This window comes from Anneissia japonica, unplaced genomic scaffold (assembly GCF_011630105.1).
Source record: "Anneissia japonica isolate Jap-2015-1 unplaced genomic scaffold, ASM1163010v1 scaffold1374_len1023071_cov147, whole genome shotgun sequence".
Lineage (NCBI taxonomy): Eukaryota > Metazoa > Echinodermata > Crinoidea > Comatulida > Comatulidae > Anneissia > Anneissia japonica.
The window spans coordinates 48,354-66,693 of NW_022728671.1; the positions used below are offsets into that span (position 1 = coordinate 48,354).

An 18,340-nucleotide genomic window follows, 5' to 3' on the forward strand; every position below is an offset into this window, starting at 1 on the left:
CCACTCACACTTTCCTACTCTCACCCCCCACCCCCGCACCACAGTTCCTGCCGGCACTCCAGCAGTACAGGTCTAAAGACATAACGGTATAAAGTGATGCTTACCTTTCCTCATGTATCACAAGCTGCCAGTTAATTACGATTTTCTCTTTGTATTCATTATATTATTTCATTGATTTTTTAGGCATCAAGAGCAGGGATAATCTTCAAAGCGCGGTATTAGATGCAAGACAGGAGACTAACGATCTTCCAAATCTGTAGGCAATTTGTTGTACTAGTAAGGCAAAGACGATTTTTTACCATCCATCAAACCCACGCCTACATGAATAGCCAAGCCTACATTCGAATATGTATAGTACACCATAATTGAAACTGACGTTGTTTGATCGAGACAAACAGACAGATTGAACATTGAACTTTGACACTTTGTGGTTGTCAGTGTTTGCAAATCATAAGTATGACTGCATTAAGTCTGCATTACTTAATTTTAGTTGCATTTATCATGCCATAAAATGACCTCATTTTAATATATTGAAAATGCATTTAGGCATGAAATAAAATGACAATAACAGTTATTATGTTTATCAGAAGCTGGGGTGTTTATACTTTCAGCGCATGGTAAATTATAATTACTTGTGTCAATTATTCTTTAACTCTTTTATAGTATTTAAATGAGTTTATGTCTGCTTCTGCTTTTTCCACCTTCTTGCTGAGTATCTTAAACAGTCTAAGGCCTTGCTTTGTGACCGTACTGGTCTGTGTAAAGTCATGTATAATACAAGCCAAACTTTCGGACAGAAAGTAAAATAAAGACGAATTTAATTGCAACAAAATAATTTTAATAAGAATTAAAAGTGTTTATGTTGCTCTTAAATCTATATCACCATCGTTATCAACATCATAGTCATTGCCATCAACATCATCATCATCCTTATCAGCAACAACATCCTCGTTCAATATCATCAATATTTCAATATCATCATCGTTATAATCATCCATATCGTCGTCAAAATCGTCGTCGTTATTCTTTCAATGTTCATTCCATGTCGATAAGTTCCATGTCATCAGTAGCAGAAACGGCAAACTCATGCGAACGAATCTGCATAGCATAGTCGTGATCTGAATTGAAAATGAAATTTTATGCTGCAAATTAGGCACCGGTATGACTACTATATAGTCGTCGATGTCATCATCGCAAACATCATCAAAATCATCATCACCACCACCATCACTAACGTCATTATTTTATTCTTTTTTTTCAATTCATATGTTGATGATTAGTCATCGGCTCAGGGGTGGCGCCAGCGAAGGAGATGAAGCTTAAGTATCCTTTTAAAGGAGGAAGTTGCCAATCCCGCATTGCATTTAATAGTGAAAGGAAGGGAGTTCCAGTAGCTCCACAACACCCAATAAAATTTCTACCATGGTTCCAAGTAGCTTTATAGGGGTAGATGTTGTATAAACCCTTTCCGGCCCAAGAGGTGATAGAGATTCTATTACAAATGAGATCGATAACCGGAGGAGGATCCAATGAATAAAAGCATTTAAAAATAAAAAGAATAATGGAATTGCCACCGTGTAGAGAGGTCCATCATGTTAAGTTCTCGTAGCGGTTCTCGAAATGAAGTTATGGGACTTAAGCGTTTGATAAACCTGATCCCTCTATTAAAGATAATATATAAAGGATGAAGAATGAAATTATAAGTCTGAGACCAAGCAACACTACAATATTCTAAATATGGACGAAGAAGACTGTTTAGCAGGGTGATTTTAACATCAAGTGGGAGGAAACCTAAAATGACACAGACATCTAAGAGCAGATTTAATGCTAACATTTAATGTTCTTGGAATGTTAGTTTTTCATCTAAGACGACCCCAAGGAGTTTAGACGAAGACTTAACTTCAAGAACTGAATTATTAATGATAATTGGATGAATCTCACTACGGATTTTATTATCAAAAACATGGAATATGTTTTTTTCGTATTAACTTTTAAGTGTTTATCAGAAGCCCAAGTATCAATGATTTTGAGGTCAGTTGAGAGGTTATGTGTTACAACTTCGCAATTCGGTCCGGTAGAGTATAGAGTATTGTCACCTGCATATTGCAGTAAGGAACAAGAACTGATTATTGAAGGCTTGTCATACAAATAAATTGAAAAGAGAAGCGGACCCAAGAGAGATCCCTGCGGGACGCCTCGTAATACAGGAGTCCAATGCGAAAGAGAATCACAGCATTTCACTCATTGAACTTAATCAGACAAGAAATTGGTGAACCATGATGAGCATTTACCATGAAAGCCAATCGAATGTAATTTTTGAAGAAGAATTGAGTGACTAATTGAGTCAAAAGCCCGAGAGTAATCAATCATGACAGCACCTATAACATGATTTTTGTCGTATGTCAACCTGGCTTCGTTGACGAACTTAACTAGTACATCCTGGACCGAATGGGCAGGTCGAAAGCCAAACTAACAGGACGAAAGTATTGAATGTTTGTCACGAAAGTTAAAGTTTTGCTCATAGATGATTCTCTCGTGAACTTTAGCAATTATGGGCATGATTGAAATTGGTCTATAGTTGCTTATATCAGTATACGAACCCCCTTTGTGAATGGGTCGAATAACTGCTGTCTTCCATTCCAGGGGTAAGACACCCTGGGTGATGCACAGATTGAAGATAAAAGAACGTGAAGAGGCAGTGGCAGGAGAGCAGCCAACTTAAGAGATAAAGCATAAAGACCATCGGGTCCAGATGACTTTTTGTTATCCAACGAGGAAAGAATTGTTCAAACCTGGTCCAGAGTTGTTGGATGAAATTCGGATAGACGATTGGAAATAAAAGGAAGTTTCGATAAAACGGAGACATCAATAGGTTTAACAGGAAAAAAAGAAGCAGCAGAAGTAAGAAATGGTTAAAGGCATTAGCAATGGATCCGGAGTCTGAAAGGCATGATCCGTCGACGTTTATGGATTTAATTGATGTTTTCTTGCTTTGACGCCCGGTAATCTTATTGAGATGTTGCCAGAGCTTGGAAGGATTACCCTTTGATTTATAACATATACTGTTTAGGAATTCTGTTTTATTATTACGAATTAATGAGGTGATTCTGTTCCTAATTTCTTTATATTTCAGCCAATCACTTTCATTTTTAGTCTTTTTTGCTTTCTTAAAAAGTTGCTTGCTGTATCTCATTAAGCCTCTAATTTCAGAATTTATCCATGGGAGGGTGTTCTTTCTAGGTCTAAACTTCTTAATTACATAATGTTTATCGAGAACATGTGTAAGAAGCATTATTTCTGCAAACATCGTTTTAACAAAATGACAAGTGATTTTTTTTTAAATTAAAATAAAATGTAATTTTATAAAATACCTGTATGTATTGATAGGGGCATCCCAAGGAGTGGCCAAACATGAGACGAAATATATATATTTATTAATTCCGCACATATATATAATACATGGCAATACTTATGAAATACATGTTATCGTGAGAATGATAGAGGGGGCTAAACATACACAATAAAAGAACAAATACAAATTTAAAAAAAAAAAAAACAGTATTTTAAAGCTTGTTCATGCTAGCCAATACAAATTCTTTCCTGTGATCGCTCAAAATGAATACTTCTAAAATATGTAAATATACATCAGCACACGTTATACATATGCCTAATAGGCCTACAAAGTTATAACACATAGGCCTAAGCGTGATTTTTTTTACGCAAATTACAATACAAATTGAACATGGTATGTTATAAATCATTTTCCTGTCCTACGCTACATTGTGATAGTTATAATAGTCAACTCCGAAGATGGCATGTCACTTTTTTGCAAAAACACATAAAAGCAAAGCAAAAAGTTTGGAGTTGATTTAAATGCTGTACAATTTCTAATTGACTCCATCTACTATAGGTTTTTGAACCGTGCTCTGATAGAAACCCACCATAACCGTCTATTAATAAAAAGTCACCGGCTAACCTGATAGTCACCCAGTGGAATATTCGTTAGATTAATCAATTTTTCACTATACACGATAACACAAAAAATAATATGTTCGAGTTATAACGGCTACAGCTCAGAGGGTGGATTTATCTTTTAAGATACAGAAATATGATATTGTATGGTTCAGTTTTTTTTTTTTTTTATCATTTTGCAAGGTTTTATAAAGTTTTGTTAAATAATACCACTACTAACTACTAGCCTACTACTACTACTAATAGTACGGTGGTAGTAGTAGTAGTAATATTAATAATAATAATAAATAATAATATTAATAAAGATAATAATAATAATAATAATAATAATAATAATAATAATAATAATAATAATAATAATAATGACGATGGTGATAATGATAATAGATAATAATACTACTAATAATATTAAAGAGTGAAGAAAATTGTGCTAAAGGCGAAAAAGACTATAGTTAGGCCTAAGTTGTCCTCAATATTAAGTAGATCCCTGATTTAAAAAAAATCATGAGAAATTTGTTGGCGCTTCATTTTGACTATATAATTGTGATGTGATGATGATGAATTTTACTACAGTATATAAAAGTGTCACATTCGGCCATCTGAGGTAATATTTCCTCAAATGTGTCGGACCTCAGCCATCTGGGGCTGAGGTGGTTGTGAAATCACGGCTTTGAAGTAGGCCTATGTAAAGTACACTAAAAGACAGTGTTTATAAAGTTTATTTTCTATTGTACATCACACATATTAATAAGACCTCTATGGTTGCTGAAAATCCCTGATAAAAGATCATGAGAAATTTGTTGGCGCTTCATTTTGACTAGGCTATATATATTAATGATGATGTGATGATGATGAATTTTAAGCTACTAAAAGTGTCATTTATGACCATCTAGAGGTAGTACTTTCTCAAATGTTCGCATCTCAGCCCAAACCTCACCAAATGTCCCCCTCCACCTTTCAAAATAGATCTGCACTCTTCCTTGAGTATTACATTATTAAACTCCATTGAGTCGGCACCTGACTCAGAGTATGTCCTGGTGACTGCTAGGCGAGGGTGCATAAATTTGTTTTTAGGATGTGATCGGCTTTCATGCCCATTTTTCATGATTATGACTACAGTATTTTGGATAAAGAATGTTTTGAGAATTGGTGGATTTAAGGACCCCCACCCCTGGCTTTTCTTAATGGAATAAGTAAAGAAAATTATATTCAAATTTAAGTCTGAGAGTGTAATTTCCGGGCATCTAGAGGTGTCCTAATCATAAAATTTCTTACCTCAGCCTCAACCATGGCTTGTAGTGGGTGGTTCCTCATTCTGTGAAAATCCCTCCCTGGGTCACCTCACTTTCGAATTTCTGGATCTACCACTGTTCAGTTATTATAATTATTGTTAGCTTACTAATATTTGTGACTCAAGATCACAAAAGGGCTGTAAACTCTATCAAAATGTTTTTTGTTTGTTTGTTTGTTTGTTTGTTTTTTTGTTTTTTTTTTGTTTTTTTTTTTAATAGAGCACATCATTAACTTTATAATTAGGGCTCAACGACCTTAATCGGAGAAATATGTGTAAAGTTAAGCTATTTTGAATTATAATTATTCTCTATAAACTGGCCTATAAAGTTCTGAGCAAAAGGGCTTTAAAAGTCCTGAAGAAATTGAAGACAAATCACAGCAGCAGTCAAAGAAACTCCTTTGCAACAACACAGTTCCCATTGAGCTATTGCGATTTTCTACGGTTTGCTGGAAATAGGTTTGGGAATAGAAATCTTCTATTTTTAAGTCAATACCCCAGGGGTTAATTGGTGATACCCGGGGGAAAATTGGTTATACTTTTATAAAGCTGAAACATCCACGTACTGATTATGCCATCCCTATTGTTCTGATGAATTTAGTAGACATAAGAAGTGTTTTATTCGTCAAGCCTTATTGGAGAGGGTGTTTTGTCGGGGTGTGGATGAAAAAGGGGCGGGGTGGGGTTATGGTTCAGAATTATCAATATTTACAAGTAACGCACCCCCCCCCCACCCAAATCGAAAAACGTCCACTAATTATAACCACAAAAATGTGACCTTGTTCCCAGAATCATTATAAAATGAATCGCATATCAGTACAGTATTAAGATTGTATGAATGTACAAATGAGTTACAATAAGAATACAAGAGCGCTGACTCCACACTCGCAATCTTTTGTAGCCTACTGCCAGCAACATAACACAACAAACATACACACGTTATATGCACGTTATCGTCTAGGTGTATCTTCCCCTAACTACCAGCCGGTATGTCAATGTATAGCAATGAAGTCAAAATGCTAGAATGACAAACCGGTTTAGACAAATAATCGTTCCTAGCGCTCTCAGAAATACGCTGAGACGAGTATACTTGACACTGGAGCGCGCACGTGTTAAAAAATGGTTACGAATTTATACAGTAGTATTTTTCATTTGGGAAACAATTTGCTTGTTTCTCCACGTCCTCCACTGGTAATTTTTTGATAGGCCCTATCGCTGTGTTCACGGACATATAGAGAGTAACATGATAAAATATATGCCTTCAAATTAGTCTACAGGACGTAAGAAAGCAAATTTTCCGGGGCCTTCGGCCCCTGTAACCCGACCGGGGCCCTGGGCGGCCCCCTGGCCCCCAGGCTGGTTGCTCGCTGCGCTCGCAAAACGCACCCCCCACCCCCATTCAAAAAGCTGGATACGGTCCTGGGTAGATCACAATAACTATTTCCTATCTTCTTTAATATCAAAACATTTAGCGTTATTTATGCGTCCGCAATACTTTTAATGCTAGGCCTAACCTTTCTTTGTGACCAGTGATCCAAATCAAATTATGCCAAGGGATGGGAAATTACGCTAAATTATACCAAATGTTAAAAGAGAAAAGGCCGTCCGGGTTCTCCCAGGGAAAATTTTGAACCCTTGATTAGGAAATGAGCTTTCTTTTGAAGTTTCTTCAAAATTAAAGGTTCCCTCTTGAACCTACGGTGATGTAGGCCTGAATTTTTCTCATTCGAGGCCTATGTGTGGCCTAGAATGTGGCCTTGCATACGTAGGCCCTATAGGCCTATTATTTTTTCCATGAGTCGATGAACCATAAAAAGAAAGGGGTTGGGGTCCTTCCCTGGGAAAAGTTTCCTAGATGGCGGGAAGCTTCCCGACACTAGCTAATTTTCTCCGTATAACAAATCGCGGGTCCTGAAAAAAGGTAGGGCTAGATATTTTTTTTTTTTTTTTAAATTTCTGGAATGGAATACAGTACAGTATAAGTTATAACATTTCATTCTGAGAAATAATTCCAAGCTTAATATAACAGGTCTATAAAATACATTCTTCTTGCACAGGCCGGACGTGCCTGGTTTCTTGAAAAGTCCAATGGAATATGGAACGCCGTTAGTATCTTCGGTTATGTGCAAACACTCTATTATGTGCAATCGCCATGACGTTATGTGGAATGGTCATGACGTTATGTGGTTTGGTCAATATGTTATGTGGATTGGTCATTATGTTATGTGGTTTGGTTATGATGTTATGTGGTTTCTCTTCATGTTATGTGGTTTGGTCATGATGTTATGTAGTTTGGTCATGATGTTATGTGGTTTGCTCATTATGTTATGTAGTTATGCACATTATGTTATTGTAGTTTCGACATGATGTTCGGACGTCCTTGCAGAGTAGGAGAAGTGTTAATAAGAAGACGGCTGTACAAGTAAGCCTATATCAAGTTTCATTTGAAACTTCTGATTGGCCGAGAGCGAGCGGGAAGTCCACACTAGTATTTTTACCACCGCACCGGAGTTTTATTTCACACAAGCAAAGATTATATTCTGTAACAGAAGAGAGCCCGCCGCTATTCTTAATACACGCGAGTCAGCGTGATGCCCTATCCGCTGTCAGAGCCGTAGATAGAGAGAGTTTGGCCAACTCAGTTCAGTTTCACCGGATTCGATATACGTGCGCGCGTGTGATATTGGGTGGACCGCAATCACATGACTTACACCTGCCATGTTGTCACCAAAAGAAAACGTTAAAGCTATACGCGCGCAAGCGCCTGGGCTGTTTGGTAACGACATGGCGTCCATGCGCCAACTTGGCCAAACTCTTTATATCTTCGGCTCTGTCCGCTGTATGGGGGAAACGCCCCTAGCGTCTGTTGTGGATGTATGAGTGATGGCAGCATATAAAAACAGTAATTTAAGACCTGTATTTGGAAAAGAGTACATAAAGTCAAATTATTATATCCGTTTTTAAACGAAACATAAAGGCAAGACTTTATAAGAATAACATTATTGGAAAATATGCTATATATTTTGTGGGTTTTTAGAAAGTTTACTTTAAATTACGCTAGTATTTTGAATGTTGATAAAAGAAAAAGCCAGGGAGCTTATAAGAACAAAAATATTTTATAGGCCTCCCTATATTAGAAGACGACATTCACCCATTCCTTCATAGATATTCGGAATTTGTAATTCTTATTAAATGAGAAGATATGGTCAATGATGTGTTTGCTTTGACTATGACTATGTTCTCCAGCCCTTCCTCAGTCTGGTATGTAAATATAAGGTTTTCTCTTCAAACAAATTAATGTATAAAACAATAGGAAAAAGAAAAAATCGGAAACACCAAAGTAACTTTCAAAATATTGTACTTTATTTTGTATTTTCCACACGAACTTCAAATACTTTCACAAGCAAATGAGAGTTAGGTAATGATGAGGAAAACATCCATCTTGATACCTTAAAATCCCGGATTTACATGATAAATGAGAAAAAAAAATCATCCATCTAACTGTTAGTGACCCAGGCATTGTCTGTGATGAGGTATTGCCACCACATAATAATCAGGGGCGAATCCAGGATTTGAAAGGGGGTGCTTCAAAATGAAAAAAAAAAAAAAAAATCCATTCCTAGGCCGGAAATGAGCTTTTTTTTTTTTTTTAATAACCTTTAAGTTCTTTAAAATTCAAGGTTTTCTCCTGTTGAAAAGATCAGTAAGCAAGTAAGTAACTTTATTGCTTCTCTTAAATAACAGATGCACAAACATATAGGATGGGCAACAATAACAAAATCAGTATAAACTTAATTACTTAAAAATACTTAATATTATCTCATTCTTCAGGACTCTATAAAGATAAAAAAAAAAGACATAGTGAGTGGATCTCCTGTACGGGTTTGGTCTACGGGAGTTCGTGCTTCGAACAGGTCATTCCATTCATAGAAAATTCCTTGATTCGTTGTGTAGGTGGCCCGGGACTCAGGCGGTGATCCAAAACAACGATTAAACAACACCAAAAAAGCACATAATTTGCTTCAAGGGGTCATTCAAGTATTATGTAACGCAGAGGGGGGTGGGCGGTATAGTGGCAAATGTTACAGTGTGTGACATAGGGGTGGGGGGTGTTGCTTGAAGTGTTACATAACAAAATTAAGTTTCATGGGAAGAGAAGAAATATTAAATACTCAAACTTGTATGATATTACTTTATTGAAACATATTACATCAGTGTAATACAATGTAATGTAACACAGTTGTGTTGAATTTGTGAAGTCAATAAACAATGAAGTTACGTCTACCATATCAACAAATAACAAAACATCCTACAAATTTGTAGTGTAGGACAAATTTGTAGTGCAGGACATGATATAGTCTTACTTGTACAGCCGTCTTCTTATTCACACTTCTTCACATACTCCACAAGGACGTCCGAACTTCATCTCGAAATTACCTAACATAATGTGCAAACCACCACATAACATAATGAGCAAACCACATCGTCATGACCAAACTACATAACATCATGACCAAACCACATAACATATGACAAAACCACATAATATAATGACCAAACCACATAACATAATGACCAAACCACATAACATAATCATATAGAGTGTTTGCACATAACCGAAGATACTAACGGCGTTCCATAATGGAATGCGTGAATTACAGGTGCTACATGGCGATAGCAGAGGAAGGGGAATTCCCGGATTTTTTTTGTACGCTTTCAACCTCTGACATGTAACATTAATATTAAAAATTGAATAGGCCTAGTATCAAAATATTCCAAACATTTTAAATATCTTTACCTTTCTTTCCGTTTTACTTAATTTACTTAGATGTTTCAAATATTTTCTTTAGGACTGTAGGTATCATATAATAATTATTTAATAAAGAATATATGTGTGCATAGGGCATAAACTTTTATATAAGGCCACTGTCAGTCACCATTTAATTCGTTGAATTGCCATAAATATCATAAGCATTAATTTCCTGTTTGATGTTCTCTCCGGCAGTTGTTTGTGATTTGAAATCAAGGAGAAAGTGAAGTGATTGTTGACAGAAGATATCATACGAAATAGGCCTATTAATATATATAATTATATTAATTCATAGAGCTGCAATTTTTAAGCGCAGACTTTAATTTGCAGAGAGGATTAGACCTAGTCCTGGCATCATAAAGAACGGAAGATAGGAATACGGTTCCTCCAGAGCTCTGACCTTCGGCAGAAGATGCAATCATCATGACGGTAAAGACAACTGTGTGAGATTGTGCTTTTAATAGTTAAAATCGGTTGACATTGACTTGAATCAATTGATATTAAAATAAATTCCAGTAGCTAGCGTAGCCTAGGCCTAGCCCATAAAATAGGCCGCCTATCTATTATAGGCTTTTTCACGAATCGGTAGACACCATGAAGTGATGACAAACATTGCGAATCAGCTTTTCTCTCCTTTTTTCTTCTTTTCATTCATTTTCCTTTCTTTATTTTCCTTTTGTGTTCGTTTTATTCTCCTTTTTCCTTTTCTATACATTTATTATATCATTTTTTACCTTTCTTTTTCTTTTATTTACCTTTATTTAAGTCTTTTCCCTTTTCATTTCCTTATATTTTTATTCCTATCTTTTCATTTCTTTCCCTTCCTTTTTAATTAATTTTTTTCTATTGTTTTTTCCCTTCTTTTCACAAAATGGATGACACTGTATTTATATTTCTTATAGGAAGTTCATTGTGATGCAGGGTAAGTTAATTTTTCATGTTTTCTTTTATAATTTTAATTCAGTTGACTTGAATAAGACAAGACGATTTATGTCTATAGCACACATGTCTGCGCTTGTGCAATGGTACTTTGCTGCCAGTCTTTGCACGCCGGAAGTAGAGAATACAAATGCTATGAGCACCTTTGTCAAATACAAGCACAATATTTGTTTATTATTTTATTACAGATCTCCCTCTATCTTTATCTGTAGGCTATTACTTTACTTAGAAACCCCAGTCCCAAAAAGTGGTCATGTGAAATCATAAAAACATAATCATATGTTGAATAAATATCGCTTGATTTTTCACTCTGTAAGAGAATATGTATTGAATGACCTAAAGAGTGAATTTACCAATCCACAAGAATAGTGTTGAATATTTCGTCGCATCAACGACACATCAGTAACTGAGACAGGAATTAGGCAGGCCAGGTCTTATATACTGTGCTAATGAGGTGTTGGAAAGTATTGAGAAGAAAGAAAAAAAAAAAAAAAAAATCAGGTAATAAGGAAAGCGTCAATAAGCTCATTCTTACGGTTTATAGAGGGCCTAATACGATTGATACATTGTGCTTCCAACACATGAAGGTGCACTTCATCTTTGGGCGCTCTTCTGACGACGGAAACCAATATACATGGGGTCTTTCACGGCAGGATGAGATTCACCAAAGTGCGCGCCGAGCGCAGAGGTGGTGCTGTGTTTACGATGTATCAATCGTATTAGGCCCTCTAACCATAAGAATGAGCTTAGTGACGCTTTCCTTATTATTTGATTCTTTTCTTCTTTTTTTTTCTTCTCAATACTTTCCAACACCTGTTACCTTATTAGCGCAGTATAAGACCTGGCCTGCTTAATTCCTGTCTCAGTTGCTGATGTGTCGTTGATACGATGAATCAACACTATTCTTGTGGATTGGTTCATTCTTTAGGTCATTCAATACATAATCATAATCATATGGTTTTCATCGTTTTTATTGTTATTTTATATTTACTTATTTTATTGAACTCGCCTAGGTGTCGATTGTAGGGGTGTACATTGGGGAAGGGGGGTGTGGGAGTTTCCACCCATCAAAAGAAATACTTTTGGCCCCCAAGTTGTCCCCCCACCCTCATTAAAAATTTTCAAAAGCAAAAACATTACGCTCAAGTAGTCAGTAGTTAAAAATCACCATATTTTTCTCACCTAATTATAGAGACCCCCACTTCACATTGGCGCCCCAGCTTTTTCCCCCATCAGCCTTTGCCCATCAGCTTTTCCCCATCAGCCTTTAACCCATTAGCTTCTCCCATCAGCCTCCCCCATCAGCCATTGAGTCACCTTAAGAAAACCCAGTAGCCAATTCTAGGGGCTGTCTAAACAAAAAATATGCCATTAAATGCTTGCACCTATAGACTGAAAACCTCACAGTCAGCTGGGGTATCTGCATGGCTGGCGAAGAGTGGAAAACACTGTACCAAAAATCACCTTCATTGCTATTTTCTTAATTGTTTTTTCTCAGCCAATATCGTGATGGGGTCTCTAATCTTTGTTACCCGTGCGTGAACTGCAGCAATGAAGCTTATAATGCTGGTCGTATTCAAAATGCTTGCATGTTAACAGAACCATGCCCTCGATGGTGTGGTGCCCGTGATCAGCCCAGAACAGGAGAAGAACCACATGACTGTGCACCAACAACAGCACACCAACCCACAACGCCCAGGCCAACAACTGATGGATACACTACTGGTCTGGAACGTAAGTTGCACTTCAGGGAGGTAGTACCCTTGACCCTACATATTTAGAATTAACCACTACTGTAGATGCACATTGAATTAATATAAGCTTGCAGAAAGTGGTATAAGAGGTCCATATCCAGGGGAATGCTATGGGTGCATATACCTCCATGGTCTATGGCACTTCTAGAAAGGCAAGGTCAGACTCAAAATTTGAAGGTACATGATTCTCTTTTATTTAACCCCCATTTAATTTTTAGTTTGTAAAAATTATGGCGACTCATGGTTGCTATTCCACCAATAAGATTATGGATGGAAGATGATTCGCCAAATTACGACATCTTGGATCTCGGCATTCGATATACAGGAGGGGAGGGGGTGCAGACGAAAGATTTTTGACAGATGGAGATTTATGCTACCTCAGCCCAAACATAGTTAGGGCTGAGGTACGAAATTTGTATGTATATGGCACTTCTAGGTGGCTGATGACACTGTCGGACTCAAAATTTGAATGTAACATTCGATGTTATCCCTATTTGTTTTATATTTTCTAATTTATGGCTCCCTCCTAATTTTTGAAATTTATTCAATAATCCAGGTAAAAGCAATACAAGAGAAAACATGGAAACAAAATGTACATTACCTGATGATTACCACTTCCATTGCAAGTGGCTCTCTTATACTAAACATCTTTACATAAAGAATACATAAAAAAAAACTAATTTAAAAGATTCTATCAGATCAGTAATAAAATATTGGAATTAGAATATAATGCCAGTTAACAATTTATAGTGAGTTTAGTTATTATAATCACACTGTTGTAGGACAAGAAAAAATAATTGAATCATGAAAAAATTGTTATAATCTAGTGGACCCCCAAATTTTTCATGGACACACACCCACATTTTTCGCGGACCATCCCTTTGACCTGGCAGACCCCCAATTATTATTAATATTTCTTCTTAACCCTCCCCCAAAAAAATAACCCCTCTCAGTGAACAACCCCACCCCCATGACAAGCCTCTATGATGTGGCCCAATAAGATCGTTATAATAAAATATAAAACCAGGCACATTGATATAGCTCCTCTGCTTTAAAAATAACCCACAGAAGAATGGCAAATTTAGCTCTAGCAATGAAGGGTTTAAGGTTAGAAATCAAGTTTTTTGTGACTATATCATGTATTAGCTACAGAATGGTAATACAGAACTGTTATAGGCCTTTATCTTAATTACTGTAGGTTCTACAACAGATTTCATTGCTACAAATGCAACAGTTACCAATCCACCACCATCTTACAATCAAACGAATGTGGCTGGTAAGTCAATATTTTAAATTTGTCCGAGACCATGTAGCAGTTGAGTACAGACGTGGCACCAGACAAGATTTGGGGATGGGTCTTAAAAATGGTCTTTTATCTGTACATTCTTAATGCGGTCTGGAAGAGAATTCCAGAGTGATGGTGCAGCGAAAGATAATACACAGTGACCATAGGTGATGGTTTTCAAGAAACGTGAGCAACATTTTCTGGAGAACACTGTGATGCTAGTACCGATATAGGTTAATTGTAGCCGTCTTGTCTGAAACATACAGCAATTGTATTGACACTCCAAACAATAACCATAACTGAAAACCAAATTATGCTATTTAAATTGTGAAAGTATAAAATTGCTTTTCTATCTTCATGCTCTCAAGTTAAAATGTAATTTCATATTTGGACTTGCCAAATATTTAAAAATAAAAGAACTTAAACATGCTTTTAAATTGATGTATAAAATTGTAAACTTTTTTGTTCCAATATGAAAGTTTTCAGTCATTGTATTATTATTATTATTATTATTATTATTATTTATTTAGGCACACAATACATGTGCCAAGGATTGTCAATAGCGAATATATCACTGTCCTACTTGTAGGTGACAATCTCTTACACAAGACAAACATACACACACGATGCTTTACACAAACTAATTTTTGCCAGACACTTTTGCCTTCTTCAGCGGGTTGCTGTTGTTTCACGGTCTGTGACAATTGGTACATATCGCTGCAAAACAGCGTTAAGTGTAAATGGGAACAAAAATTGTACATTATACTACCAACGGATGAATTCAGCCATTTTCCATAGAATTGCTACACAGTTGCTACAGGGTTTTCACTGCAATCGCAATCGGGAATGCCTCCTGACACAACTGACCAATCAGTGTCATCAGAGGATTCAGAGATAGCGTGTAGCGATTCTTTTTTTGGAAACCCAGCTTTCTTATCAATGCTTTTAAATCATTAAACATTAAACAATATAAGTAATGTATTTGAAATTTTAAATATACTGTATCTGGATTTCTTTTGATATATTTTATACTTTTATTAAAGTCATTTCTGTTGTTGCCCTACTTGGGGTTGCGGTGCTGTTTGTATGCCTTCGTTCTTGTGTAAGAAAAAGATGTCATAGACTAAGAAGTAAGTACTAGCTAGAATTTTTAAAATGAAAACTACAGTATACCCCTGAAATAACACCAAATACATGAGCCGTCACTCATGATTAATGATGTTGAAACAAAATATAAGATGGTTGTGAATCAATATTTCGTTTTGTTGAGAAGATTTTGTAGACTAAGAGGTAAGTGCTAAATTAGACTTGTGAATATCTTTCATCATTTTGTTCCTTTGAGCTTGTGGTATAGCCTCACAGAGATTTTGGTTTAACTTGTCAATGTTATCCAAATAACACATACAGGTATATCCTTCCAATTAAACAACTACTCTAGGGACCAAGGTTGTGATGGTCTTTAGCAGTTGGTCCTTATTTATAAATGTAAAGATGATAAAATAGGTGTTAATTCATGCCACAGAGAGGCAGTCTCTAATTGGAGGGGTCTGTAATTAGATGGAAATCTGTATATTTATTAGGCATGCCTAGTTTGGGTTAAGTTTGCTTTGGTAAGTAGTTTAATGATCCTGTCTGTGTTGTATCTACAAGTCTTGAAGTGGGGGGTGCTGATGGGGGTTCGCAAAAGGTGAAGTGTGGTTGAGGGGCACACAAAATAAAAAAGGAGATTTTAGGTAAATTTTAACTACTAGACCATAATGTATGGGGATGTGACTGGGGGTGGGGCATGATTAATTTTTGGAGGGGAGTGCACATCCCCCTAGATAATAATAATAATAATAATAATAATAATAATAATAATTCTGGATTTATATAGCGCCTCACTTTGACACAACCTCGAGGCGCTTGAACATTATTACCCCAGATCATAGATACGCCACTTGATCCTGTACAAGGATGCATTGATTAAATTTTTTTTTTTTTTTTTTTTTGTATAAATATTTTTATTTAACAATTCAGCAGGCGAAATAAATGTGATGTTTCTTCTATTATTACTATACACTTGAAATCATTATGTATTTTATTTCCTAATAAAATATTGGAAACTCTTTTTCAGTTAAATACATGGTCAAGTTGAGAACGGTTATGGTATACACTGATTCCTGGCATCTGAGGTTAGAGCAGGAAAGTCGTGAAAATGTCTGGCTAAGGCATCGGTTCTGGTTGACAGTAACCAATTCTCAGACCAATGAAACAGTTAAGGAAACGGAATGGGAAAATATTGACGAAAAAATGAAAATTGATCTACCGTCCAGCGGCTTGTTTTATGCAAAACTTGGAGTCAGTGACATGGAAATAATCTCAAATGTCAGCTGGATTCACAAATTGGAAATTACAGTTCCTAGTAAGTGTTTAATGGCAAAAATTCTCAAAATCTCAAATTTACATCCAAAGTCTAGGCACATACTTCACCGATTTTTGCCAAGGTGCGTGCAACAGATCGTTTTAAATCACAATCCCCTTAACTTGCCAACAACAATCAGTAGACATTGTTTACAGAGATTTGTACGCGGCTGACGTACAGTTGTGCCAGCCAATGAGGTGCATTCCTGGCTTTAGACTCGTGTCTTACATGGCAACAGAGCACCATAAGGAGAAATATGAATTTTCAATTTTTGCAAATTGGTATAAAGGCTAGCACCCCTTTTTGATGGATTCAAAGTTACATCAGCAGTGGCATCATCATTTAACTGACAGCAGTTTGTTCATCGTTTGTGGACAGATGGCAGGGGGGTGGGGGAGAGGGGTGGGGTGAATATGTATTAAATTAACACACATTTTTATATTTATATCTACTTTTGCCTTACAGTACTTCCATTATTTTTTTTTCTTCTGCCACAGATCAACCCTGTAATTGCTCACTTGATGATTTGAAGAATACCGAGTCCAGCCCAAACTCAATCTACAGTCGCCTATGCATTGACCTGAATAGTTCTTCACCGAGTATATGGAAAATAGGTCGGGCTATGGAAAGAACTCAACCTGTCATTGAGTTTTTACTTTCTGAGCAAAGGCCGTTTGTTGCGCTACTTGATAATGCTATGACAGAATGTGATGATGTGAGCGTATCCCATATAATCATGGGACTATCAAGTGGCAAGATAACAGATAAGGAGCAACGTGTATTGTCCTACCTGTCAGATTGGCATAGGTGCGTCATGTGCCAACATATTAAGGCATATAACACTGGAGTTCCATTGCCAACAGTTGCACCTGATATCAACGGGGTGGTTTAAGAGACGTCAGGAGAATAGATCAACATCCATATCATAGCTAACAACAGGGGAAGTAGGCATCAGGCACGGATCCATTAGGGGGCATGTGGGTGGGGCATGTTCCTCCCGACACCCCCCCCCCCCCAAATATACCTAGAGCAAAATGGGAAACTTAGGCATTTAAGCTATTATGAGAAGGCCGAAATATTTTCCCCATTTTTTTCTCTTTTTCTTTTTTGGTCAATTGGGTCTTTAATAAGTCCTCTTCCCACCAGCCGGTGCCAAAAAACTATAATTTTACAGTAGAGTAAATTTTTTTGAAATATTGTGCAACTTCAGGAAAACAGGGGCTCCAGAATTATTAGAGTACAAAGCTTCAGAATCGATAGAAAATCTGTAGTTTTCAGGTAGGAGTTTTAGTAAAATTCATAATTATTAAAATGGATAAGAACAATCCGTTGGTATTTGGTATCTGGTACTCAATAAAAGAAGGTATTTTCAAATCGCATGCCTGGCCATAGGTAACCATGCAAACTGTGTAACTTTGCAATCAAAACTTGAAATGGCTAATGTGGATAGATGGTTTGCTCTTTTATATAATAAAACAAATACAGCATGGGATTATTCGGTAAAAAACTCAAGAAGTAAAATTTACTACTTTACCTCAAACCATGTTGTACTTCTATATTCACTGCTTTTTTCTTGCATAAAGTAGCCTTAGATCCTATAGATCTTAGAGCAGGATTTAAAAAAAACAGATTTTTTAAATTTTCGTTTGTGCAAGTTGTTCACTACCTAATAATAACAGTGATCTTTTATCACTAGAACTTTTTTAATGTATTGTAAAGTTTTATGTATTAACAGCATGTTATTCGAAGATTTTTTAAAAATATAAATTTTAGATATTAATTAGAAAAATTTCTCACAAAAAAAAAAATAACCCCACTCCCAAGCCTCATAATGAAACCTATTTGATGTAGAGCAGCTTGTCTGTACATTTGTGTTGTTAAAGGC

The 18,340-nt window shown here is 36.2% G+C and overlaps 3 protein-coding genes across 3 annotated transcripts in view; 2 read left to right on the forward strand and 1 right to left on the reverse strand.

Annotated features, from left to right (window-relative positions):
* The window catches only part of LOC117114457, a 28,531-nt gene extending 28,154 nt beyond the window's left edge, over nt 1–377 (reverse strand). Inside the window, exon 1 of the mRNA XM_033258127.1 lies at nt 107–377. Within this exon, the coding sequence (XP_033114018.1) occupies nt 107–114 (8 nt within the window). The 5' untranslated portion in view covers nt 115–377. The remainder of the gene's footprint in view (nt 1–106) is intronic.
* A 9,825-nt stretch (nt 378–10,202) lies between these two features.
* LOC117114471 lies at nt 10,203–15,192 on the forward strand. Its single transcript, XM_033258139.1, has 5 exons — nt 10,203–10,502; nt 10,976–10,995; nt 12,511–12,746; nt 13,965–14,042; nt 15,095–15,192. The coding sequence occupies exons 1-5, from the start codon at nt 10,497–10,499 to the stop codon at nt 15,190–15,192; spliced, it is 438 nt and encodes a 145-aa protein (XP_033114030.1). The 5' UTR covers nt 10,203–10,496.
* Nucleotides 15,193–15,289: 97 nt separating this feature from the next.
* Nucleotides 15,290–17,347, forward strand: LOC117114472. Its single transcript, XM_033258140.1, has 3 exons — nt 15,290–15,341; nt 16,168–16,455; nt 16,953–17,347. Exons 1-3 carry the CDS (start codon nt 15,290–15,292, stop codon nt 17,345–17,347), a joined length of 735 nt encoding a protein of 244 aa, XP_033114031.1.
* The last annotated feature ends 993 nt before the right edge of the window (nt 17,348–18,340 follow it).